The sequence below is a fragment of the Poecile atricapillus genome, chromosome 3, assembly GCF_030490865.1.
Source record: "Poecile atricapillus isolate bPoeAtr1 chromosome 3, bPoeAtr1.hap1, whole genome shotgun sequence".
NCBI lineage: Eukaryota > Metazoa > Chordata > Aves > Passeriformes > Paridae > Poecile > Poecile atricapillus.
The window spans coordinates 78,387,159-78,414,321 of NC_081251.1; the positions used below are offsets into that span (position 1 = coordinate 78,387,159).

The 27,163-nt window shown below is 40.7% G+C and overlaps 1 protein-coding gene across 7 annotated transcripts in view; it reads right to left on the reverse strand.

Moving 5' to 3' along the window:
• Positions 1–681: 681 nt before the first annotated feature.
• RASGRP3 (RAS guanyl releasing protein 3) overlaps positions 682–27,163 on the reverse strand; it is a 58,900-nt gene continuing 32,418 nt past the window's right edge. For all 7 annotated transcript variants that reach the window (XM_058836323.1, XM_058836326.1, XM_058836328.1 and 4 more), the window contains 14 exons: positions 26,651–26,713; positions 25,343–25,474; positions 24,204–24,351; positions 22,492–22,665; positions 21,967–22,083; positions 21,386–21,661; positions 16,148–16,225; positions 12,244–12,360; positions 9,928–10,043; positions 8,989–9,136; positions 5,449–5,485; positions 2,763–2,888; positions 1,895–2,259; positions 682–1,392 (listed from right to left, as the gene is read on the reverse strand). In XM_058836323.1, coding sequence (XP_058692306.1) covers positions 1,384–1,392; positions 1,895–2,259; positions 2,763–2,888; positions 5,449–5,485; positions 8,989–9,136; positions 9,928–10,043; positions 12,244–12,360; positions 16,148–16,225; positions 21,386–21,661; positions 21,967–22,083; positions 22,492–22,665; positions 24,204–24,351; positions 25,343–25,474; positions 26,651–26,713 — 1,906 coding nt within the window. In that variant the 3' untranslated portion in view covers positions 682–1,383. The remainder of the gene's footprint in view (positions 1,393–1,894; positions 2,260–2,762; positions 2,889–5,448; positions 5,486–8,988; positions 9,137–9,927; positions 10,044–12,243; positions 12,361–16,147; positions 16,226–21,385; positions 21,662–21,966; positions 22,084–22,491; positions 22,666–24,203; positions 24,352–25,342; positions 25,475–26,650; positions 26,714–27,163) is intronic.

Consider the following 27,163-nt stretch of genomic DNA (forward strand, 5'->3'; position numbering starts at 1 on the left):
GAAGCATGCTTCTGGCCCTCTTTCAAGTTTGGAAACCAATGCTTGTGCAGTGTTTATTTCTTTTGAGTTTACAACAGTGAAGAGATTTTTTTTTTAAATACTTTATCTCCACAGATTTACTACTGTTATTGGTTATGTTGGAAAACAAACCTGCATGATGCAAGATGCAAACCTGGGCAGGCATCATGTAGTCCCAGTGCCATTTACAGACAAATTACCACAGAGGACTGCAGCTGTCAGTTTTGTGTTAGGGAAGTATATGAAATTACTCTCATTTTGAGGGCTTATAGCATGTTGGAGGGTGCAATAACCTGAATTTTGTAGGATGTCTTGTAACTGGGTGGCTTTAAGTCAGAGTGTGTGCTATATACACACACCCACCTTTGTTGCTGTGGGGAGATGGGATAAGAAGAATAACATATGTGCCAATCCTTCAGGTTTGAGCTTTGTGGTATTTTGTTTTCCTCTTTTTTTTTCCAGATGAGTGCTTTCAATAACTCAGTGGTTCTGGGAAATGCGACTTCAACCCAGACCATTACAGATTCAGGTGCTAGACCTTACCTTAGCAAACTGCTGATTTGGAGATTGCTCTTCAGAACATGCAATAAGCATAACATAAGCAGCTTTCTAACCAGAGAAAAGTATCACATCCACTTATATACACAGACACAAACACACACACTTAAAACTAAAGTGTTTATTGCATGCTAATGTTACCATAATCAGTGCTGGCAAAGATGACCCTTCTCCATTGTGGTGTAACCAAACACCTAGTGTCTTGGAATTCCTTCAGTCTCAGCCAGCTGCTGCTTGTTTGAAGGATCCCCAGTTTGGAAACTGGTATCACATTCAGCAATGTAAACATGGCCAAAATTCAAACCCCCAGGTGCGCAAAGAATTTCAGTATAGAGGACTTTGTGAGAGATTTTTGTCTGAGATTTAATCAACATGCACACCTACTTCTTTCCTTAAATGATCATTACAAGCCTCGGGGAAGGAGTGCTATTGAACAAACGTGGATGCTTGGCTTCTGTCCTCACCATTGTTGTTGCTGGCAGATGTATCAAAATGATGCAGTGCTTTTAAAGAAGGCCAGATATATCCTCACTGGCATGTAGAGGAAGTTTCCACAGAAGTCATACAAAAGAAAACACTGAGCGCAGAGATCCGTTCTGCTGTGGCTGTGCAATGTTCATCCAATGGCTTACTCGTGAGAAAATAAATAGTGCCTTATAACACCTTTCAGCTAAGAAAACAGGGCAATGGGTGAGTTTAAAAGGATGAGGTATGGGAACACTCCTTATAGCCAAATGTGGTCTATGACAGTTTATCAACACTTGCTGTAGTTGTCATCTTTAGTTTTCCGTGCTTCAGGGTGAGCAATCAGCTATCCTGTAAGCAGAAGAAAATAAGCATTTACATGCTGGCAAAGATGGTCAATAAAAGCATGAGGCTTTGGAAGTATAAACTTTATGGATGACAGCAACAGACATCAGATCAATACCCTGCCCTGGCCTTTACTCCTGTATTTGTCAGAATGGTAATTGCTGTGCGTCTATGGTGGAGCCCTGAACTGGGCCAGGGCACAACAGCACAGAAGGGGACCAGATATCCACCAGGCTGTTTTAATGGTTTTCAAAATGAAAAGTACATAACTCCTAAAAGGAACATACTGACACCAAAACCCAAACTGCCAGTTAGAGTGTCACAGTAAATGTACTGCAGTGTAGAAAACAGGGATCTATGGATGATTTAGCATTCTTCTGAACGCAACTCTTGTGCAAGAAGCAATGACAAATTTGAATGAAAAAGTATCCCGAAATCCATCAAATAACCTTATGAGACTTCACACTGTAGTGGATTTTAAACTGTATTGTCCTCCTCTGGAACTCACCTCAGATTCTTGTCTTTCTGGGAGGGTTTCTATTCCATTGTGATCCTCTATATCTTGTGGGGCCTCGACTTCTAGACCTACATCAGCCTGCATGGTGGGCTTTTCATTCTCCCACTTTGCAAACCCTTTGTTCTTCCCAGCTTTTCCGTGGAATTTAGACTTCATTTTGGGGAAAGTATGGGAACCTGAATCATTCCAGCCTGGCTCATGCCAGAGTGGCTCTGTCTGAGTTGCTTGGCTGGTGGTCACCCGCTGCAGCCGCACAGAAATTTTCCGTGAAGAGCCAGTGACAAGGGTGATAGCTCTACCATCAAGGTCCTGGTGTTCTGCAGCAACACTGGGAAATTCAAATACTTCATCTTGGGCTGAAAAAGAGGGTGGAATTGTTTTGTTTCAGTATTCTGCTTCAAAGTCTTTACAAAAAGGTAACAAGCCTTGGGGAGGGTGGGGAGGTAACCCCTTGTATGAAGCAGTGCTATAATTATCAATAGCCATATGCTGCTTGGAAACTGTTTCTGACACTGTGTGCACAGATTTTATTGTCTCGCCATCTGCATGCTCAGGGGGTAAGGCAGTGCTGGAATTGGGCCCTATGTCTCCTTGCTCCTAAGTGACAAAAAAGGAGAAGTACAATTTCATTTCTTTTCAGCTGGGATAGGGGTGCCAGTAATGAGGAGAGTGAGCCTTAGACAGGGCACTAAGGCCATCACTGAAGAAAAGGATTCTGTAATCTGAGGACTGAACACAAGCCATAGTGCAGTGAAAAGAACAGGTGTGTTGACAGAAAAAAATAAAAATGGCAGTGAGGACACTGGCCATTAGAGAGGATTCCAGAAAAGGTTTAAAACAGGAGGAAAACTGTTCTCACCTGGAGGCAGAGATGGACTGCTAGGCAGAGACCCATGGTTGCTGCCTACTGAAGTTCCTCTGGAAAATTTCCTGCATGCCAGCACAAGCAGGTCTCTGCATTGCTTGTGACAGTTGGCACCGCAATCTGTAAAGAAAGAAATTGTCAAGTCATCAAATGGAATGCCATAACTACCTGGTAATCCCTCAGGGCTATCAGCAGGCAGATGTACCAAGAAAGGACTATGAAGGAGCAAAAAGTTTGACAGGTGCAAAGGGCACTACAGAAATGGATCATTTGGTGTGAAGGGCATTACAAAAGAATGGACCATTTCCATGACAGACATTAATAGAAAAATGGCAGCAGAAGAGGGAAGATGATATTTTAATTGTAAAATAGCCTCAAGGCAGAGATGTGGAATGATATGATGCTGTGTATGCCATACATAAAACTTCTGCTCTACTACATGAGTTCCCCCAAGAGGGGTGGTTATTTATTTGGCTGGCTTTTATTTGACCCAGCAGGGCCCATTATAGTAAATAGGTTTGGTTAGAAGACACCAGAGCATCCATACCCTGAGCATCTGGAAGGACTGCTGCAGGTTGGTGTAGACTACTGCAGGTTAAAACTAGTCTGAGTAACTCAATAAACAACATTAGCACATGAATGAGCTCTGTGGAAGTGTATCATCCACCCAGGCAAGACTTTTTGAGCACCTGCACTCCAAGCCTCTGCTGGGATTCAAATCAATCAATGGATAGATCATCACTAGGTACATTTATCTGAAGTGTGGCTGGAGTATGGATCTTATCTGCAAAAAAGGGCTGAAGGGTGGAGGATATGCCCCAAACATAATCTCTCTCTCCTCTGTATCCTTTTCCATTGTTTAAAAATTCCCATCTCCTTGATTTTGCTCCATAGCCCATCATTTTGTTCTAAGTGGGCATTGTCAAGGTGCTGCATTTATGACTCTGCTGTAAGAACCACTCTGCTCAGGGCAGCAGCGCTGGCACTGGGTGAGAGTTCTGGTTTCTGTCAACACCTTGTTCATATGACTAATGCAGCAGTACATGCCCAGCTCTGGTTTTCTCTGCCTCAAAGGTAGCACCCCCCCTCAGATATGCTAAAGATCTCTCTTGAATTGCTGGGCTTCTTCTATCACTTGCAGATCATGCAGTCTAGTCTTTATCTCATTACTCACAGAGCTGGGGTAAGCAGCAGGCCTGAAAGGAGGAACTCCCTCCCTCCCTCCCTCTCTCCCTCCCTCTCTCCCTCCCTCCCTCCCTCCCTCCCTCCCTCCCTCCCTCCCTCCCTCCCTCCCTCCCTCCCTCCCTCCCTCCCTCCCTCCCTCCCTCCCTCCCTCCCTCCCTCCCTCCCTCCCTCCCTCGTCAGAGGTTCAAACAGAGGATGACAGCTCTGTGCTCAAAGGCACTCAAAGAGTTCATCCCTAATGGGTGTCACACTGCAGTGATGCTGGAACACAGAGCAGCTGGCAGCTGCTGCAGCAAAAGGCGGGCACCCTCACACTTGTTCACCACTGCAGGATCCGAGCGAGCAGCTCTGCTCTCTTGCTTTCATGCTTCGTTGCCTGTAACTTTGACTTTACAGAACCACTCTTGCTCAGTCTCCACTGGGCCATTGCTACACGCAGTGATGCAGGACAGAAGCTCAACTTTCAGATCTCAGATTGAGTTTACAGGTTGGTGTGACAAAACTTTACCTTCTTTTCCTCATCCTACCAGTAAAACTATAGACTGTAACCAGACCTTTCAAAGCTTCTAAGATGGTAGTAATCAGGAATATCTGAATTACATATGTCGATTTAACCATGGACATTTCCCACATCCTACTCTGAGGAAGACAGGTTTGTGGCTGGAGAGAGATGGGAATATGGTGTATTTAAAAAAAATTGCTGTGAATTCTTTATCCTTCTCCTTGGAGTCTGTGTTAGACAAAGAGAAAAGAGTACAAGTGTGATGTTCCCCTTTGAATAACTGAGATGCAGCTACAGCTATGAAAACCAACAGTGCCCTACAACCAGCGTTGGGCTGCTTGAGAAAGAAGTAGGTCCAGGATATTAAAGCCAATGAGAGCCACTACAATGCCCTTTTTGGTCTGACCTGCTTAACATGGTGCAAGTACTGCATAAGAAATGAACTATTTTATGAAGGCAAAGGAGAGGGATGTAAGAGCTCTAAGGTTTTTTGTAAGTTGAATGTCTGAAGAATATCTTGCAATGAGATCTGCTGGGCAGTCTGGGAATTAAATATTTCTCTATTTCTAGCTCAGCCACTATTAAATTGCAAGTAGGCTTCACTACAGGCACATGGGCATAAATGACAAACTGTTGCCAGCAGACTTTCCTGACCTGGTCTCAGGGGATATATTTCAGGATGTCTCAGTGTTAGGATAAGAACACTTGGTTTTCCAGTTTACAAGGTCTTTATTGGTAGAAAGTGACAGTTCATTGAGTTAGGGGCTGCTTTGGGCCTTTATCTCAGGGAATCTGTGCATTCCTACTGGGTGGTATTTTCTTTAATGCCATGAAACTTCACAGTGTACCAGCAGTCACTACTCATGGACAAAACCAAATGTAGATGCAAGATGTGTTTGAACATATGCGATTTTAGTTACAGGTATGGTTGACTGACTTGTCCTAAACCTCACTACCCATAGCTTGAAAAAACTCCTTGTAAAGTTTATTTACCTTTGCATTTGTAGCCTTGTTTGATTATACCCCAGAGCTGCAAAGAAAGACAAAAGAACGTCAAGGAACCAGAAAAGAAATCTGGAAGGAAAACAAGGTCACAATGAGGAAGTACCAATGGCTGCCAAAGCACAAACAGGATACAACTGCTCTTAACACCCTTCCTGTCAGGCAAACCTCCCCCTCTAATTGTGATAAGACTTGTGTGGCTTCTCCCTTACTTCTGCTACTTACTCATAGTAATGGGACAACCAGAGAAGGAGAGATACAGACGACATTTGCTTCCAAGAATGGGTTAAAATGTGCTATCATATCAAACTTAGTGAAAACACCAGAGCACATTCTGCTTCTGGGCTCCCTTAATGTTATCTGCAGGAGAATTTCCTGTGTACATCCATTCTCCAGATCCATCACTGACCCATAATGTTAAAACACAGCAGAAGAAAACGCCACTAGAGAGAAAAACTAGGTTCTTGGTTCCCATACTGGTTTCCAGCGCACCTAGCCATAGCAATCTGATTTGTGTACCTGCCTTTTCCAAGTTAAAAAAAAACCCAAACAGATGAAGAACGAAACAGGCAGAAAAGCCACTAAATTTCATCTTTGCCTTCCCTCAGAAGCTGTTCTTGTTGACATACACTTTCAACTACCAAATGCTAAACATCTAAGGGCCATTGTGTGTGGTCCCACTTTTGGGAAGTTTTCACTGCCACATGAGCAGGATTGCTTGGAAACAGGGAAACTCCCTAGCAAATTGTTTTCTCTGTACTTAGAAGGACTGTATCTACAGCCATGGCATTATAAAAACAAGCATTTCCATTCTTGAGAGGCAGTGAGAGGAAGGGGCAGTTTTTCTAACTAGCATAAAAGTAAAAAAACTGAGGACTCTCGTGTTTATTTTTCCTGAACTGATTCACCAGGGAGGGTGAGCATATCCAGGCAGCTGAAACTGTGTGTGGCTCCTCACCAGATTTGTAAGTATCCATGCACAGAGAGCAGGGGGTGAATACTGTCATTAAAGAAAGGTTCAAAAGGAAGAGATGAAGATCATTCAGAATACAAAGGAAAAGGTAAAATAAACAGAATGGAAAGATTATGGGTAAAAACTCAAAAAAACCCACACCCCACACACTGCACTAAAGAAACAGCAAGCAAAAATGGGGGTCTGGAGAGAGCAAAAAATAGATTAGACAAGGTGGAAGAATGGTGAGCAAAAGAACAGAAAGAATAGCAGTGGAAGCTGGGTCCATGGAAAGCCTGTGGCTTATTCTTTACTTGCTAATGCCATATATGTGCACAGTGAACGCAGTTGCTGTGCTCAGGCAGCGACAGGGGAGCACCCCAGTCTCTCTTGAAAGAGCAGCAATGACCCATTTTCCCAGATTTCTTTAACAGCATCACTGTAAGAGACATGGATTGTCACTTATTTCATTTAAGCTGTAATCTGTTCCCACTGAAGACCTCCCTCCTCACCTTCTTATCTCTGTACCTTCTTCCCACTCAAATTTGGCACCACTGTTGTGGTTACACACCACAGTGAGAGCTTATCTGAAGTGTCATGTCACGAATTCTGACCTAAAGCTTTGAATGTGTCTGACACAGCTTTGCTGCAAAGCTGGCTTGAGGAGCTCCAAGGTAAGAGGATCTGTGCAAATTCAGATTATAAAGTTTTGCAGGACAGCCAGTCACCTACCCTGCCACGTGGTGCAACTCAAGCTTTGGGATGGAACTGTGACTTGCCATGGGAATATCAACATTGTGCTGCTTAATGGCATTAGGTCTTAGCTTGACCTTCAAAGTTTGTGTCATTTTAATAACGGTGTGCGTTGCCCTGTCATGTCAATTCATCCTGCTGCATGGTCAGTGCACATTATTTTGACTGTGAATCAGTGCATCAGTTTGAAATTAGGTTTCTACCTGTGGATGAGTTGCACTGAAATGCAGAACAAATATGCAGCAGATTCTGTAGTTGGTTCCTGTCCTATCAGTCCAACTCATCCACAGAACAATGCCAATGACTTCAGTGAGCTGACAGGAAAAATGACCTTATTTCCATTTCCTGTACAACCCCTTACTCGTTTGTATTCCTGCACTGGATGTAATCAGGGAGACGTGAAAAATCTAACAATGGCTAATTAGAAAACTGATGCAGGAGAAAAATATCTGCAGGAGGGGACGTTTCAGGGCAGTCCTTGGGCCTTGCTTTGCTGTGGAAGCCTTCCAAACACGCACTGAGTGTCACGAACGCAATGACGCCTTCCCAGGGCAGCCTGGAACGACAGGCTCGGGCCAGTGGCTGTCCCTGCCCCATGGGTCTGCTGGTGCTGTCAGCTCAAGATCCACCAGCACACTCCTGCGACAGCACTGGCCATGTCACCGCCAGAGCTTTTGCAGCTCTAGAGGGAATAGGTGGAATTCCTTCTTCCCCATGGCATTAATCAGTGGCACGGGTTGCGATAGGGGCTTCGAGCATCGGAACAAAACCGACACGTCGCAGAAGAATTGAGTGGAAAATGGGAGCATGGACTAGAGCAGGAGCCCCAGAGTAGGTCTGAAAGGAAGCATGTTTTTGAGTTTTGCAGTGCTGTTACTTTCAACCGTGAAGAAATATTGCTTAGTGGAAAAGATCTTGGAATGAAGTTACCGCCGAGTGCAGAGGAAGATCTGTTCTGGAGAGCAGGGAGAGGGTCTGAGTTGACAGCCTGCTCTGTGAGCCACACACAAACAGAGGACATGGCCCTCTGCTCTTACTGCTTTAGCTGTCTAAATATGGACATTTGATTTCAGCCAAGTGTGTCCTTAAAGTAACTTTTATATCACAGTAATTCTTTATTCTTTACTATATATGGTTTGAAGTGGAAAACTTAGAGAAGTTTTACAAGCAACACAAATGTCCACAAAACAAATCCTTTCCCAGATATGTCGAGAGCACTCTAATCAGTGGCATCTGGTAAGTTATGGCTGAGAGAAAAAGCAAATTATAAAAAAACCCCAACAAATAAATTCTAAAAATTCTTATCATACAGAACAGCTGGAAGCACTTTTGATTTCCTTACCAAATTAGAAGATCTGTTAATTCAATAGAGAGAAAATGAGGGCTGTTACAGCCATTCAGAGAATTATGAACATATCTATGTTGCCATGTGCAATTTCCTAAGAAAGAACAGCTTTTGCCTCATCTACATCCTCTGCTCCAGACATCTATTTTCCCTTGAGCTTGTTTACATGGGAAATCAAGCCAAATTGAAGAACTTAAGATAAACCAAGTAAGACCATTTGTTTAGTCTCTAACATCCTTTAGCTAATGTAATTTTAAATATATTTATAATAATCAGAAATTGTCAGAAATGCCAGTTTTCAGAAACCACTAAATCAAAACTGGATAGCACAGCTACAACATGAATAAATGTTTTGTGTTTCTGAATGCCATGAGATATTTGACCAAGAGACTTTAGCAATATAATGGAGCCAGTTCCACCCGATATACATTAAAGCCTAAAAGTTGTTTTTAAGATATGCTATTATTAAAATCATACTTACAAACCCTGCACAGTGCTCGCAGAAAGTTGGTTTAAGATAGGTCATTTCCTGAAAGTTATGAATAAATCCTGGTCCCATTTTACACTGAAACTGCGATTTAGCTCTCAAAAAGTAAGCCATCATTTCTTCTTTGCTTATAAGACCGTCTCTGTAAGGGAAATAAAAAGTAGAGTAGATCTGTCACTGCTCATTGCACTGAAAAATTTGGGGTTTTCTCACTGCAAAAAGCATGCAGCACACAAAGCATGTCCTTTGACAGAGTTACAACAGCACTGGAAGGAAAAACTCTTACAGACTTTGTGGTTCTTATCTTTCTTTAAACAGTAACACTGAACTTACAGCATGAACCTTGTTATCCCACCTGCTAAGAGTTATGAGAGCACAAACCAGGCCACTAAATGAAGGAGTTTGACTTCCTGCTCACACAGAACAAGGGGTTATGCCTCTGGCTGGCCACCAGCCTTCACAGCCAAAGGGATTCTGGACAACAAGAATTATCAAGCCCAGCTGGCTAGGAAATCAATGTTATATATCTCTTCTAGAATATTTGTTATCCCCTCTCTGCTACATGTACTCAATTCCCCCTGTGCTGTACAGAACTTAATTGTTTCATCAGTCCAATGCCTGGCCTGGATAGAACATCTGCCATGTAGTTTCACAGTGCTCCAGGGTTTTGACTCAGTCCCAGTAGGAATTTGTCATTAAGCTATTACATAAACAATTTTTAAAGTACCAGATAAAGCAGCACTCCATCCTGGGACTTAAGGAACTCACTAGAGTAAAACAATTTAAATGATAACAGAATTCATCTTTTGGTAATCTTGTCAGACACAAGAAACTTGGGAGATGCTGTTTCTTCAATAGATATATTTTCTGAATTTTTAAATTGAGGAAAAGATAAAAAAACCCAAGACACCACAAAGAGATATCCAAGCTTACTGGTCTTTATCCAGCACACAGAAAGAGTCCAAGAAGGGGAAGTTGGCAGCTATACTTTCAAAGTCTTCCTGAGATATATAACCATCATGGTCATGATCGTAGTTCCTAAAGACAGACTAGGGGGAAAAGAAAGATATTATTGTATTTTTATTTAGCCTATCTTCAATCTATACCAGCCTCTTCAACATTATAATTATATGTAACCTAATGTTCTATTCAGCTATTCACATGCTCTGTTGCATCTGTTTTATTGCTTTTATTTTTTGCTTAGTATTTCAATATGTGTATTATTGGACTCCATAGGAAAAATGGCTAATTTTTAAAGAAAATTTGACATCAACATTTATCTAGTGATGATCCTTCACACCTCTTCACACTTAATTATTTCTGCTTTACTTTTCTTCTTTGTTGGAAATACCACTAAAATTCTGCCCCAGGTGATGACATATTCCCTCTGCTTCATTAAGTATAATTTTTAATAATGAAAAAAAAAAAAATAGAACAAAAACAATAGCAGTTTTTCCATAAGTATTTCAGATGGTTTTGGCTTAATTTCTCTTTTAGCTGGTCACCTCTACCCTGCCACAGTACTGTTTCAATCTGTTTTGTTTACTAATATTTTGACAACTCAATCATGAACAATTTGTGTCCAACAACCATTCTCCTCCATCCACCCACCACTAAGTAAAAACAGACATGGGATCAAATGTAAAAGGTCTCATGCAGTGATGGGTGGCCTCCTTAGCTGCTAAGGAGTTCCTGTAGTCTCTCTTCCTGTTTGCAGATGTGCAAGGGGTGTTAAAGCTATGGGTGATGCTGGTGGTAAAAACATGTGTGTCAAAGTCAACATGACTATCTGAGAGGCACATAGTGAAGCACAGACTCCTTCATTAGATTAAAATTTTGTTGATAAAAACATTAAATTCATATACTGAGACCCCTGAAAGGCATCTGTATTGTCCTTGGTTTAACAAGAACCTGATGAAACCCATTTCTACCAAGTGACTGTAACCGATGACTGGCAGACCTCAAAAAAAACATCATAAAGAGGGAACCAAAACACAAACCCAAGAAGTATTCAACACTTTTTGTAATAAAAACAATGTCTAAAAGCACAACTCAAAGCAGCAAGTAAACAACAAATATTGGCAAAGTGAAAACAGCTGTGCAGAGTGGTGTGAGCCTTTTAGTAATCTGCATCCATAAAAGCCCCAAAGCATGTTTTAATCCTGTCAAACTCTAGATGATATGTCCCAAACCAGGCCAAAATTGTGGATTGGGGAACTGCAACTCCCTCAACTATAGAAACAAACATAAACTCCCACCCAGAACATTCTGGAAAGATTAAGGAATTGTGACAGACTTCCTATTTAACAAGTTATCAAAGAGAGGTTTGGATGTGGAGTCATTTTTATCAACACATATGGCACTGACAAAAGCAATTCAGGAACAGTATGTGCTTTTCTGGCATCCCACATTAGAAGAAAAAAGGAAATTTTTTTTAAAAAAGGGTATGTACAAAAAGTAAACTACAAGATATATTTGAATCCTGGGTGAGAGAACTGAAGAGTTTGTTTAGGTTATCAACATAACCCCAATTAGTCAGCTGTAAAACGGACAAAGTCAGAATTTAATAGCTCCTCCCAGAATTACTTATTAATTTGTAGAAAGCAGAAAGAAAGGTTCAGTCTCTCCAAAGGAAGCTGGAGGTGTTTAGCTTTGTTTACATTACCTAGCACAACACATCGCTTTCTAAACTGAAGCTATGTCATGTCCACATTTTTAAAGTGACACCAAGACAATGCTATCTTTACCATACATAACATGTATGGTACGGTAAAACTGGACAGTAAAATAACAGCAAGTTGAAAACTACATTTCCGGAAAAGTTCATTGGACCTATCAATGTATAAGACCTTGTTTCTGAGTTGCTTTCTTTTCAGCTGTTACCAGACATGAACTGTATGGCTGGAGCTGCGAAAACAAAACTTTGTCCTCTGAATTTTTATTTGCTAGACAAACCTATTAAACAGCAGCCAGGTTTTGGATGCTTCTGAAAGTCTGCTCCTTTCTACCCAGAAACTTATTTACTAATCCCATTGCTGATTGCAGAAATAAAATAAATATTTCTGAACGTATCAGTAACAGCTCAAATTTATTATGGCATATCTGAAATTCACCCCAACCATAACAATCTCATTATAAGCTTGAAATCAATTATAACTTAATTAATATGAATTAATTAATTCATACTAAATATATGAAAATACAAAATCTCTCATTCTCTTAGACCACTGTAATGTTCCAAATACTTACATCCACCAGTTTCCGTATGTGCTTGTTGATGACTGTGGGGTCAGGCTTAGGTACCACTCCAGATGCCCACTCCAGTGGCACTACTGGCTTGTTGGGGGTGGTCGGGGAGGTAGGCTGCTGTGAAATGGATCAGAACACAAGGATTTTCAAATCTGAATTAAGAAGCTGAATTTCCCATTAAAAGCAGCTCAAAATGTCACAGCCACAACCACAAACTGCTGGAGTACTCGTGCTGTAAAAATGTGCTTAGCAAAAGATCAGGCAAGGTTTTAAAGGGCTGCTTGTCCTCACAAACAGCTTCAGCCAGGCTCTCTGTGGCACCTCCCAGCTCCCCTGCTGCCCCCCAGGCAGCTCAGAAGCAAACCCAAGCAGTCTTTCCTCACTGACATCTCCAGAGGGTTCAACAGCAACGAGACTTGAAGGAAGAGGGAAGGAAGGAAGGAGGGCCTGTAGGGTTTGTGAACACACTGGGTGTCAGAAATAGGTAGGCCCAGAAACCTGCTTTGCTCCTCAGTAAAACCTCTGAGGAGACCACCACAGTCTCCCCCAACTCCCTGCTGGGGGGACCCTGCCCAGAAGCCACTGCCACCACCTGAATAAATTCGTGCTCCTGCTCTGTGTGGCACCAGCAAGACAGCAGGATGCAGAAGCAGGAGCAGAACTGTGCTCAGCAATCCTGCTGGTTTCCAGCTGAGATGTGCCAGGATGCAGAGCTTGATTCATTTAGGCAGTTTGGGTAGAAAGGCTCTAACCTTTGACTCCCTCTGCAGATAACATCAGCCAGACTATTTTATTTTAAAAACGTCTTGGTCTTGACAAAATAGTAGCTGACAGCTCACTGGATGCACAGAGCTCACAGCCTGACTCTCTCCACACCACTACAGTGCTTTTGGAGAAGCTCTGGAATGCAGCTCAGATTCTTCACGTAGGAAAAAAAGAACAAACCTGAACACATTCTCAGGTAAGGATTCAAAAATAACTAGTTAGCACGAAAAAACTGCAAGGCAAACCGACCTTTCCCTGCCTCTGCCACTGGATATCTAGCAGGTGGAGCAGTATCAAGCAGAAAAAATGGATCAGAAGGGGGAGTGTCCACAGTTTCAGAAGGCCCCTGTGTTAGCTGATGGGCAAAGAATATGGGTCTCATTTGTTTCGCTCTCAATTGGTGTGACTTGAAAGAGAGACAATTAAGACATGTAAAGATGTTACACATATCATTGTGTGTAACAATGGTATTGTAGATTTGACATCCAGATGAGAAATGGTCACAGATTCATGTTTTGCTGTGTTTGGTTGGAAAAGAAAAAAAGGATTTTTTAGTGAGTTGCTTTATTAAATTGTTTTTCCTTTTTCAAGTCTTAGAACAGCTTTTATCAATGTCTTGATAGATTTGACCTATACAAGTGTGCACAAGTAAGTCTGGGAGGAAAACACCCCTACAACAACAAAATTCAATGTCCATAAGAAGTACAGTGAACCTGGACATCCAGCTCTATCTGCCAAAAGCACTGACTCAAAGCATCTGTACTAAAAGTGTCAGTGTGGTGCTAGACTACCGAGACCTCACAGGGAGCTTTTAACATCTGCTGGTCTGAGTGCAGAAAGAGACTGAATCCACTGGAGGCTTCCTCTTCCTTCTGGACTATTTCATTTGAAGCCTCATTAAATTTTTATGGTTTTTTGACAAATTGCAATGAAATCCTCATATTATTGACCACCAGCCAAAGGGAAATATTTGTTCTTTCTATTGCACTCATAGACTCAAATGAACAACCGTAATTTTATTTATGTATTTGAAATGCATGCTATGAGGAAAGGGGCTAGCTGGTTGTCCAGAGACTACCAAGCTGAATTTATTAAATGTTCCAAAACACTGAATCTGGTCATGTAGTTTGTGATTCAGACTATCTCCCATTTATTTCACCAGCACAGGGACCATGGTGTTGTAGACTGAGAAAACATTTTCAGATGTTTGCAAACATTTCTATATTTTGGCATTTAAATGAATTCTACTGAAAACCAAAAAAAATACTGAAGTGCATCACCAGTGGTATAATTGTATCAGGCAGAGTTGTCCTTGTGATAATAGCTGTATTAGTAAAAACTCCCAACAAGAAGATCACTAATGGGTATGGAAATGCAGGACACTGTGACAATGAAGTGCTATACTACAGCTGGTGGTCATTCCTCAGTGTTTTTTTAGCCTGCTATACTGACTGAAGAGTCTCCTCCCAGTTTTAGCAGAAGGAAAGTCTTGCTCAAGTCCTCGCTGAGAGGAGACTCATATGCTAACAGATCAGCTCCACTTTTGCCTCGGAAATGATTGCAGCAGCATGAGGCATTTCCTCCATAGTGCACCTGCATGGGAGTGGCACCATAACAACAAATCGAGGAGCAGTTGGAATGACATAACTACTCTGTCACGTTGCCTTTGACAAATTTTTCCACATACAAAAGCCCTACAGATTCTTTCCCCTCTAACAGAGCCTGTGTGCTTTGGCACTCTATCAAAGAGAAGCAAGCTTCAAATAGTCCTGCTTCTGTCGATTCAGCTGCAGCTTTTTGCCCATCAGGGTGCTGCAATAGCTCAATGTCACTGGCTTTCATTGATCCTGATGCATAAGTCTCCCACAACTGTTAAAGTTCACAGCATTGTTTATATTGCTTTTGTCCTGCTTTAAGCTCAGGCTGGAGATCAAAGCAGCAATGTGGTATTTTTCTTCATTTACAGTAGTGGTCCATTACTCCTTCCACAGCATAGGGCTATAACATTTCAACTTTGCTGGCAGTAATGAGAGCATGAGGGACCCAGAATGACAGAAATAAACTGTTGTGGTCAAATTGTATCCAACAAGGACTGAAGATTCAGTAATGAAATTTCAAGTGTTCAAGCTGCTCTAAGGTTGGAAATATTCATTAGTTTCCTTATCATTGCTCATAATGCATCATCATGGATCATTGGGAGCACGCACATAGTCCTCAAACTGGTCCTCCAAGAGCAGTTAACAATTTTAAACCCCAGAGAAGCCTTATACTTGGAAATTAAAGGGTTCTGCTTCCTTGCTTGCTTTCAAGAATGCTTCAAAACCTTAAAAAGTACTGGAATGCATCATCTCAGACTCCTGGATCCTGCTCTCACCCCTTGCAAAGCATTTCCAGCCACCCTCAGCTCCTGCTGCTGTCAGACTTGAGAGGGCTCAGCCTGAGAGCATCACAGGCTGGATATGAAAGGTAATAAGAATGTTAACACACTGAAGAATTGCTCAGAAGAAAGCAGAGTCCTCAGCCTTTGGCAGCAGAAGAAAAATTAATATTTGAGGAGAAATTCAACTATTAATTATGAGATTTATCTGTATCCTTGGACTTTCAAAAATAAAGAAAAATGCTTGAAGGCATTATCTTTAGTTGCACATAACCAAGTAAAGATTAATACCTATTCTCATCTGTTTAAACATTGCTTGAGAGCCCAAGATGAAGCCAATTATTCCTAAGCAAACAGTTTTAAAATACTACAGTAATTATTTGCCTTGCCTTAAACAAATCTTTTAACTCAGTGTTGTTTTATGTAACTGCACCAGCATCCAGAAAATCAGCTAAGGGTCATGCAATAAGTAATTGATATAAACTTATATAGGATATATCTAAAGTAGAACTTTGTTTTCCAGGACTAACAGAGGTTTTGTTGAAAAATAATTAACAGTGAAGTCTGGCATGTTCCACTATTTATTTCTCCCAGTATGCACTAAAAACTATAAATAGTGCCTGTGTTTTCTACACAAGTATAACCCTAAAAAGCTTTATGTACATATTAATAAGGAAACACATTAATTGTAATTTAAAAACTTAATCAACTGCATGCAGACAAAATAAGCAATATGTCAAAATACAGTAAAAGATTACATACAGATTTGGAGTTCCTTGGCTCCAGCACCAGTGAGAGCTTGTAGATATCATCCTCAGTGTGGTAGAGGTCCAGGGACAACTATATGTAAGAAAGAATGGAAAACAGTAATGTTTATTAGACTAGGTTGGATATGACAGGTCTGTAAGCAGATATATACCTCCCACTGAAGGTAAGTACAAAGTTTTGCTACTCTGAGTTCAGGAGAAGTGCCAAAGCCGTGCGCAGCTGATGCAGAAAAGTGCTCCCATGAGAGCAGTCCCGGTTTAGCCCAGCTGGGCCTGCTGCTGGTCACCTCTCAGCAAGTAAAGGCAAATTGCCTTCTCGCTCTTTCTAGGTAAGTGAAAGATTTTTCTATCATATTCTCACTCTTTTCCTTAGAGGATTTATTGAGGAAAAAAGAAAGTACCTAAATATGCTTGAAGTAAGATGAATCTGTTTTCACTTTGGCAGCTGGGGTCTTGCACTGTTCCATCAATATCTGCAGTAAATTCCTCCTCTTTTGGAGTGATGGAGGGGAAAGGTAATCAACACTGTAGCTAACATTTTGCAATGAGAGGAAACAAACATTGCATGTTTCCTGTGGTCATGTTCCTGCATTAAATGGCTTTGAAGGATTGACACGATTTGAAGTTATCATCCACCTTGCAAATCCCCAGTTAAGCTAAGATTGAGTTAAAAGGATGTTCCCAAGCAGACAGATAGAATTACTACTGCCTAAATGACTGTGACAGAAGGTTATTTTTAGAGAATCTGAAGTGCCAAGTAAGTAGCAAGCAGGACCAGTGACACCTCCTGCAGAACCACCTCTAGGAACCACCCTCTTTTAGGCACAATTTTGTGCAATGAGTAAGACACAAGTTGTGCCCTTTCCCAAGATAGGTTACCAAAGCAAACACATGGTTTTAGAGAAGTCTGGAGATCACATTATTCATTTTGTCTAGCTGAAACACTGCTGATTTTTGCGTTTTGTAATTAAGGGCACAGTGAAAGGCTGTGAATCCTGCAGGTTCCTTTACCCAGCCACCATGCTGCTGTCACTTTAGGCTTAGTAAGGGCCTGTCCTAAAGACAAAGTGGAACCAGCAAGTGCTGTAATATATACTGCTCGTGTGGTAAGATGCTCAGTGACTGTATTCTGAGGTTCCTTGATGGCATAAAATGAGCAGCACTCAGCTGGAGCACATGATGTTATCAGGTCAGACTGGGAGTAAGAGCAGAATTGGTAGTTCAAAAGGTGTTGTCTGGGTCTGTGGAAGAGCACAGTTTTCTCAGCAGGTCAGATGAACTGGGTGTGGATCTGGGAGAGGAAATGTATTAGTATTTATTGAGCAAGCTTGTATCTCTCCCTCCCTGAACTACATGAACTTATCTTAAGCAGTGGATATAATTTCATTAGACACAATGTGTAAGCACGCAGTGGACAAGGTATTGTATAGTTCAGGAGTTTCACACATTAGCGCAAAAATTACAAGCATGATGACTGTGCAGTTATGTAAGCATTCATTTTATATTTTATATACAGTTTTCCTCTGACAAATAAAGTATAATAAGAATTTTCCTGGAATAAGCTTTACAGTGAGTGGCAGTTTCTATTTTAATTTGACTATTATTGCTGTTCTATGTCTTTTTCTGAGCAATTTGAAGGAGCGTTGAGAAAGGTAGGGGCGTGATCAGAAATGCATGACTTTTTTTTTTTTTTCATTCTAAGTGGAACTCACTGAACACAAGTTAGGGAGGGTGACTTTCAGTTTGATTGTTTAGGTGGTTCTCATTCTCTTCACTAGACTGTACAAATGACTGGGACTTTCCAGTTATTTGCATATAGTCTCAGAACAGGTTAGATAAATAGATATTGAGACATAAAAATAGCGAGGGAAAAATGGTGGCACCAAATAAGTTTTAACACAGTTCATATAAATACACTGTGGTCTAGTTGAGAAACTGAGATCCACTTCCAATCCACAGAAAAAGATGAAATATGAACCCAGAGGGTTTTTTTCACATTGTGAAAAGAAAACAAACAGTGTGTATATACCGCACAGCAGGCAAGGTCATTCCTTAAGCATCCTTACCAAATATAAGTTTTCTAATGGCAAAACTGTCATTAAATCTGGGTTTCCTCTCTGCTGCAATGCTTGTGTTTAGGTCCTCTTTCACTACTTCTTAGCTCCACATTTTGTATTCCGGGGAGCAGTACAAAACCAGGTACAAGGTTTGGTGAAAGTGGAGCAAGTGTGGCCAGTAAGTCAGGAAAAGAGGAATAATCACAGACTAGTAGCAATCATGCACTGAGAAGTGAGTCCATCTTCATGTAACATACTCTGGCTCACTGGAAGCTGAATTGTAACACATTTACTTCTCTTGCCCATGCAGCTCAGACTCACACAGCACAGGGCAGGATTGCATCCCCCTCAGCTTTCGCAGTCTCTTGTGCTAGTAAACCTGGCATGTGTCCCTGCTGTCCATACAGCAAACCTTTCCTCTGTTTGTGGCATGCTAAATTCCATGCAAGATGCTGGCTTCTTTCAGCTGTTTGTTCAAAGCTAAAATTCTGCAAGCTAGAAGCTGACTTTTTATGCTTACCAGAAGATAAGGTGGGGTGGAGGGGTGTGGGGATGGGGGGAAAGCTGATTTCAAGTTTGTGTGCAGACATTTAAGGCATGAGAGGACCACCTTTCCAAACGGTTGACCAGCAGCTACCAATGAAACCAAGAGTCCTCTTGTTCCCCATGAACCCTTTTGGTTTATATTCAAAACACCACCTTTAAAATGTCTGTAAGCCCCTTGAGCAATTGGTCTGAAGTTTACTACCCGCGTCTCACCCAAGTATTTAACCTAAGTTCTTGCTTTATAGCTCTTATCAAAGTCTCCCCAAACATCACCATTTCCAAGCCACTTGAAAGGCATCATCTCCCTGTTAGAGAAAACAGGACTCTACCACTGAGGAAGAGAAAAACCAGGCCTCATTCCCACATGCCCATGAAATGCCCATTTTATCTTTTTGTGCAAGTTGTTGGACTAGCAAACCAGCAGCCAGTGGTTCACTTGACAAGCAAGCACAGACCAGGCACTTGCTAAGGGTTGTGTAAAAGGCAGCACTGCAAGGGAGGGAGGCCGGGCAAGAGATTTACACATTCCTTATCAGGACAGGAGACCGACTGAAAGCTTGTCCAGATAGAAGCTGCTCAATGGGAAAACAGCAGAAGGGAACAAATGGTTGGGTCAGCCAATTCACACACAGCTGGAAAGCATTCTACACATTTATATACATTTACTAGATTTGAAGGGGAGTTTCTCTAAATAAAGTAAAGATGGAAAATTTTTTACTGTTGACATTAGAGAGATAAGACCCAGCAATAAAAGGAATGGTTAATTCTTCACGCTCTGAAAACTGAAGATGACGTAGGCAGTAGGGGAGGCTAAATCTGCTAAAAGACCATTTGCACATAGCAAGGTCAACTGGCTTTAGCTGTCAGTTCTTGTCAGCTTTGGGTTGCAACCCTTTTCTTCTCCTCTTTCTCTGAACCCAGACCCAAAAGAAATTGAAAACTTTCTTTTCAACAAAAAGATATACAGAAATATTTAATCTACAATGTAAGTCCATTCTTACTATTTAAGAGACTAGAATAAATAAAAAAAAGTATTGTATTCTTATACACAGGTAAGGAAAAAATTTACATACAGGAAGAAAAATGAGAATATTCATATTGTGGTATGTATCAAAATTCCAGTCCAGGAACTTTTGGTAGAAATTTGTTGATTTTTCCCTCTCCAGAAGTCACCATTTTAAATCAACACTCCCACGCTATCAAACGCTCTTGGGTCCACAGCTTCACTTCCTGTGACTGATGTGAAGACAGAATTACCCTAGAAAGGTTTTAGGTTACCTACACCTGTCTACCTTATTTATAACCCTCGATCAGGTCTGGAATCAACATTGCAGAATGCAACTTCATTTTTTACAATCAGCTTAGCTCAACTGTAACAAAGTCATCAGAGTAATATTATGAATGAATGCATCAGAATATTGTGAGAAAGTGCCCATCATGTACTCAATTACTTCTCCTAGTAAATGGTGTACACTGAAAGAAATACAAAAATACAAATAGAATCTGTCATTTTGCTGAAAACAAAGAAAACAAGGAAAATATTTTTTAAAAATTGAAAAACAGATATGCTATGTGAGCCCAGGCTGATACAATGATGACTATATGAAGACCTGCAAAGTCTTAAAAAAATCCTTAGCTTTCTGCTCCTTTTGGAAAACAGGCTACCACCAAGAAGACAGAACAGCTAATGAAAGTGGTAGCAGCAGTTCAGCTTCCATCTCTCACTTCGCATTGTCTAATTTCTACCCTTTTGGACTCACTTTTTTATTGCTCAGTTCCCTAAAGCCTGAGGTTCCGCTTCCCCCTATTCAAAGCCAAGCTTGCAAGAAATGACCAGGAAGGGAAAGAGTGTCACAAGAAAGCAGCTCTCAGTCCCTACAAGAGCAAAACAAGATAATACCTTTATAGTTCAAAATTTAAGTTAAAGGATTGTTACAGGGGTCAGCATCTGGTGCCTGCTCTTTCCTGACCCAGTAATCAGGATTATGACTTGTTCCCAGGTTGTTCCACACAGGGCACAACTGAAGAAGATTTTCCAATTTCCCCAAACTTTCCCAGTCCTCACTGCAATGAAGCCATAGGTATATCCACACCAGCTTGATTTGCCCAAGCTCAGGCTCATATTTGTCAGCTTCCTTAATATAAAGCTCTGTACTTGATCAGTCCCAGTATAAATCCATTACATTTTTATTTACTGAATAGGAAGGGTACTGTGTCACATGGAAAGCACAGGGGAACGAAAAAGGAATGATGCTCAAGCTGAAATTTCTCTTGTGTGTTGATGCCAGCCTGTGAGCCAGTCGTTCCAGAGGAGACATGAGCCTCCATTCTAGGTAGTCAGAACGGAGATTTTACTACTCCTAACATAAATACAGCCCTCCATCTGTCATTCTTAAAAAAGGTAACTTATAACAATCCTGTTGCTGCTTCCAGCCCTCACATACAACTGTAGCAAAACTCTTTGACTTTCTTAACACCTCATGTGAACTTGTTTCTGTTTTGGATTTTTTTCCCCTTTTCTTTTTCAAAACTGAGATAACAATATGCACTTAACTTTATAGATATGAGTATTCCTAATGACACTCAACATTTGAATCACAGTAGTGAATTGAAACGTGTTCAATACTTACGGTTAGCAGGTTAATTAAATCCAAATTAGGCTCTAAATGATGAGAAGCAGTTTGCAGGGAAACCAGTTCACTCAAGGTGATGGAAAGCTGCTGCATTTTCACTATGTTAACTTTGTTCTCATCTATCCAATCAGGAAAAATGACATGGACAGCAATCAAGTCTTTCAAATGGACTCCTAAAATAGGAATTTTGAAGCCAACACAGTCAGCAAATGCCTTGCGGTAGTTGCAGTAGTTTCCATTGGAAGAGACCAGCTCTGTCATTTCGTTCCAGTCCTACAAACAGCCAGAGAAGCAAGTCCCTGTGAAAGCATTCATTGCATTTCCTTAATCTGTTTTAAATGAGCACAGCTCTTGTCAAGGTGTCGAGGGTGTTAATTTTCTCTCTGGCACAGGCAATCAGCCAGAGGATCTCTGTGAGCTTATCCTGCTCCACTGGGAGGAGTGCAACCAAGTGCCTTTCAGGATGCTCTGCCATGAACCAAATATTGTGCTGGTGAGACACCTGCACTGCAGAGCTCATCAGACCGAAAAGAGGCGACGTTCACCTCAATATGTCTGTATTCTGGAGTCCATCATACCTTTGTGACTTCCGAGGACAGATGAGAATGAGTCTCTTTCAGGCGAGAAATAGAGCTGTGGCTTAGACCTCCCACAACTGCCATCAGTGTGTTGAAGTTCTGGAGGTGTAGGAGCTTCTGCAGGAGAGATTAAGCATGCATAATTAAAAATTAACGATATACAAGTAGCAGCTACCCAATGTCACACACAAGTTAAAGATGACCCATCCTGGCTAAAGCAGAAATCACTAAACCAGGGCACATAACAGAATGTTTCAACATCTCATTTTTTAATTAGCTTAGCTCCAGAAGAAACACACAATTGTGACAGTTGCCAACTGGAACACAACAAATAAAAATCATTAGAAAGTTATGTCTGCTAGTTAAAAAATGCAGGCGTTCCATACCTGAACCAGAAATAACCTCCAGTGCTGTTGAACAGCACTGAGGAAATAACACAAAGAGCATCAGCTAATTTGTTTACTGTAATCTCCATTTATATCCCTGCTTTGTACTGGAAGAAAAAGACTCATCTGCAAGACTTACCTGTGCAACATTGATAAACTTTGTGATTACTTCTGCTCTTTGCTGGGGTGTTGGTTTGCTGAGAACCATGAGCTGGACCCATTTAGAGATACCATTAAATAGAGCAATAGATCTCTCCAAAGTAGGATTGTTTTCCAAGCAGCCATGGATCACATAGCTTTGGTAGTCTGTGAACTAAGAGAAAAGACACAGTGAAAAATGGAGAAAAACAGTGGACAAACTGGAGAATCTACTTGAAACTTTGATACTTTTCTTTTTAAAGCTTCTCTTGTTTAGAAAGTGACCATGACTCAGGGTCAGCAGACCCTGCTGTACAACAGCTCTTCCTTAAAATCTTTTTGCTGTTTTTTGGTGTGGCTTTTCCTTAAATGTCAACTTACAAGTTGTTTGTGTGCTAGGAAATACAGAAGCCTTCAAGATGAGTGTGATTGCTACTCCCATCTTTCCTATAATTTACACAACACATTTTATTCTGTGTAGTTACATTTGACACCTTCAAGCCATGGTACTCTACAGGATCCCAAAAATTAAACTTCTCTAAATGTTTGAAAAGTTTTCAGCTGTCCCTTAAAGGGAGGCTTTCAGTAACTTATGACATAATTTTAGGTTGTGTAGGGAGTTGCTAGTGATGCCAGACACGATGGGTTTAGCTGATCAAAACCAGCCTGCTAGAAAAACATACGAGGGTATATGCTCTAACACAACAGATGTTTGTCTCCTAGCTGCAGATAAACAGTATTTCAGTGGTCAAAATATTTATTTTTTTTGTTATAGTTAACGCTGCCCTTCCTTCTCCCCCATTTTATTAAGCAGGTAAAACCAAAGAGAGAATTCAGACCAATCATATTCTACAATTACGTATCTTTGTGAGAACAGGTAGTGCAAGATTAATTAGCTCTCACTGGCTGCAGAGAATCATCTGTGATAGCGGAATTCAAGCTGAAGAATTAACAGAGAAGCAAAAAAAAAGAAAATTCATTGCAGGTTTGAGTTTTCTTCTTGGAATCCCCAAAGGACTTGAAATGCATCTTAAATCTAATTAGAAACCCATACCTTTTTTCTTGTCCTTCCCTCCTTCTTTGAGGTTAGCATTGCACAGATCACAGTAGGGTGTTTTCCTATGATTTGAAGTTACTCTAGACTACACTAGAACATTATTAAGCAACATCAAAAGTGATTCTATTTAGGCTGGTCTCAGCTCCTCATTGATCTTTTTCCTTCCTCCCTTGAAACAAAAAAATACCCTCATACATTTTTCTTAGTTTGAGAGTTTGATTTCTCTCATGCTCCTAAACACTAAAAAAAGTCTCATTTGTCATCTTAAGAACTTACTGCTTCCATTTGCCACCTGATACAGTAACATCATGTGACCCTTTCATATGGATATTTGCCAGCAGAAATCAGCATTTCTTTTGGCATTTGTCTTACTAATTTGTTTTGTTTTAGCTTAGACTTTAGTTTTCATCCACTTTTGCCTCTTGTCTTTGTACAATCCTCTGAGAAAAGAAACAACTGTGCCTGAGCTTCCCTCAGTGTCAAAAATCATCAGGCACAGAGAGGTCAAGGAAGTGCGTGGCTATGAATATCATATGAGAGAGTACAAAGATTCACTACATTGAAATCTTGAGAAAAAAGTCATAAATGTGAAACCATGTTAACAGTTTTTAAAGACAGGCTCCTAATTGCAAGTGGCACAGTTATGGGCTTCTTACAGAAATTCTCCTAAAAGATTTATGCTCCAGAAAAGTGAGATGTTCAGCTAGCTCGATGGGCTCCAGATGGTCAAACAGTAGGCAGGCTTTTCCTTTCTTGGAAATCTTCTTCCTCTGTGTAACTCTTCTCATCCAGTCATAGGAAGGACTGCAAGAGAATAGGAATAAGTCCCAGTTCTGTTTGGGTGTGTGTCAGCATAGCCAGCAGTTGGAATGTAGTGTGTAAAATTGATCACAGAAGGACCATGAGACTTCTGGTCTGTGACATCCAGCACATGACAAACATTTAGAATAAGACCTGTTCAAGTGTGTAACAGAAGATAGGAGTTTTGGGTGCACTACTCCAAGTGATAAATAATAGCAGGTGTCTATCACAACAAAAGGATGACACATTCTTCCCCATGACAGAGGAAGCCATAATTAAGGATGCTTGGGAAATACAAGAACAGTTCACAACAAATTCTGATACAGAATAAAAACATACTTGAATAACATCAAGGATTGATTTTTCCTCTGTAAGTCCACAGGTCCCTGAAGTAGTGGAACAACAGAGACAGCCAAGTACTGTGCATATACCATATTTTAAAAGAAAATCTACAATATCAGATGAGATGCAAAAGCATGTCTGGTGATGTTTAGAAGGTTACTTTCATTCCAGCTTGTCAAGGAAATAGTAGTTGTAATTATTTTGATGTAATGCAACTATGTAATCAACATACATGAATGCTAAAAATTCTCCAGTTAAATAATAGAAAATATTGTAAAAAACTAACAGATTACCAATGAGAGGACAAGAAAGCTTCCCTGAGATGATCTAAGATTTACACAGCATACCAGTCACTACATTGCTTGTTATTTTGCATGAAAACTTGTAGAAAAAAGTAATACTAATCACTTAATTGGCACTTGCTTTGTCAGAAAAATAATTTATTTCCTGTTTATATGAAAAATTTACATACAGAAATATTTACTGTGTAACTATAACTTCAAATTTCCAGTAGCTTCAAATTTAAAGACAATTTTGCAAGTGCTTTTTTGCTCTCTCAAAATCAAGATGGGCCTTAATATTTTTATACTTGGTACAGAACTAGAATTCTGCTGTTTCAGACACAAAGATATCCTTGACATGACATCCTTACATGCTCGAGATATCAATAAGATGAATGTGATCCTCATATCCAAGCTGGCTGGCTACTTCTTGAAACTCTTCAGTCAAGCGAATCAGCCCAAGATCCAAGTTAAACTCTGCAGGAAATTCCAAAATCCAGTATCTGAAATACACAGACAGCAGTCGAGAGATGCCCAGAGACTCGGGTATAACGTTCAATGGCTGCATATATTTTACAAGCATTTTTTTAATAGGACTTATTTCAGATGCACTGTTCTTTAGCCAGAGAGAGTGAACTCAGCCTTTTCTTCTGTAATTACCTGTGACACCGAAGTGGCAAAAGCCAGTTTATCTTTTAAATGTTTTTGCTTAGCTCACAACAGCACAATAAATCGGCATTCTATTGAAATGCAAAATTAAAGTGCTGTCTCAGGTGACACCCACAGAAGGCACACACAGTGTCCTGACTCAGGCTTCCAGGACACTCAGGTGACACTTGCACTTAGTCCCTGTCCAAGTGAGACAACTTGGTCTGCTCGGAAAAGACTTTTCAATGAAAATGCAAATGTGCATTTGAGCTGCAGCTCCACCATGATAACCCTGTAAAGCGGATGTAATCCACAGGAGCTCACATGTAAACCATGAAAGCCTCCTCTTCTATGTGAGGGGGAGTGGAAAAGGCTTTGTCAGCCCTGGCTTCAGTAACACCCCTCACCTTTCTTCTCAGCCATGTAACTTCATCCGGAGCAAGGAGGAAAAAAACATTTGTTTGAGTGAAGCAAGTTAAATAATGATTACTTAAAAATTCATGCTTTCTCTTTTACAGGGAAAGGTCCCTATGTAAGAACAGCCCAACACATGAAAGCTTTCCCATGGAAACAAGGTCAGAGCAGCTGGTGCAAGGTTTGGAATACACCCAATGTGTAACAGCTTCATTGCTAGCACACTCCTGTCACCATAAACTATGTAGGGATTGCAAGGGATTGCATGAACTGAGGTCCACAGCACAGAGACAGCTTTCTGCTCCCACACTAAGTTACACCTTGGAAGAAAAATGCTTCTGTCCTCTGTGTGGCACTGAACTTGTCGCCCTCTGAGAGGCTGATAAATCATAACGCTCGTTAGCCAGATAAATCGTAACACAGATTTTCCGTCAACTTTTTAGCTTGATGCAATTAAGTGTCTTAAAAGCTGGGTAGCTCAGCTTAATTGTTTTAAACACACAGAAATTCAGTCTTCATTGTAGAATGGAGACCAAGTAAAAAACCCAAATAAAATGACATTGATGGCATTAACAGAACCGTAAACAGAAATGCTAGAGGACCAGAAGTGCATTTACCTCATGAAGTAGCAGATTTTCAATCTGAATTCATTGCAGTTCTCCCCATCGGCATCTCTGTAAGTACGTCAGCTAAAGAAAGCTTTGTGTGCCTTGATTCAGCAACGCTGTTTTTATTCACTGGAGGCTGATACTAGACTGGTTGAATTTAAAAAATATAGAACTTTTCTTCTATAGATAACCACATCAAGCCTCTGATATTTCATTCACAGCATCATAGGGAAGAGAGACTATTTCCTAGCTGCCCCTTTTTTTCCCCCCTATCAAAAATGCCTCTATTCTACAATTTTGAATATTCTGCTGAAAGGCTCCTCGTCAGCTCTGGCTAACTGAACATGATAACAGTTATGATTACTGAATTAAGAGGTATAAATGACATATAGGTGCTGAGATATGACTGGAAATTCATCAGTCAAAGGTCAACCTGCTGTGATACAGTTGAAAAGTTATCTTGGCCTCATATTTGCTGTTATTCAAGGCTGATGCAAAGTCAGTATTCTTGTACATATGGAG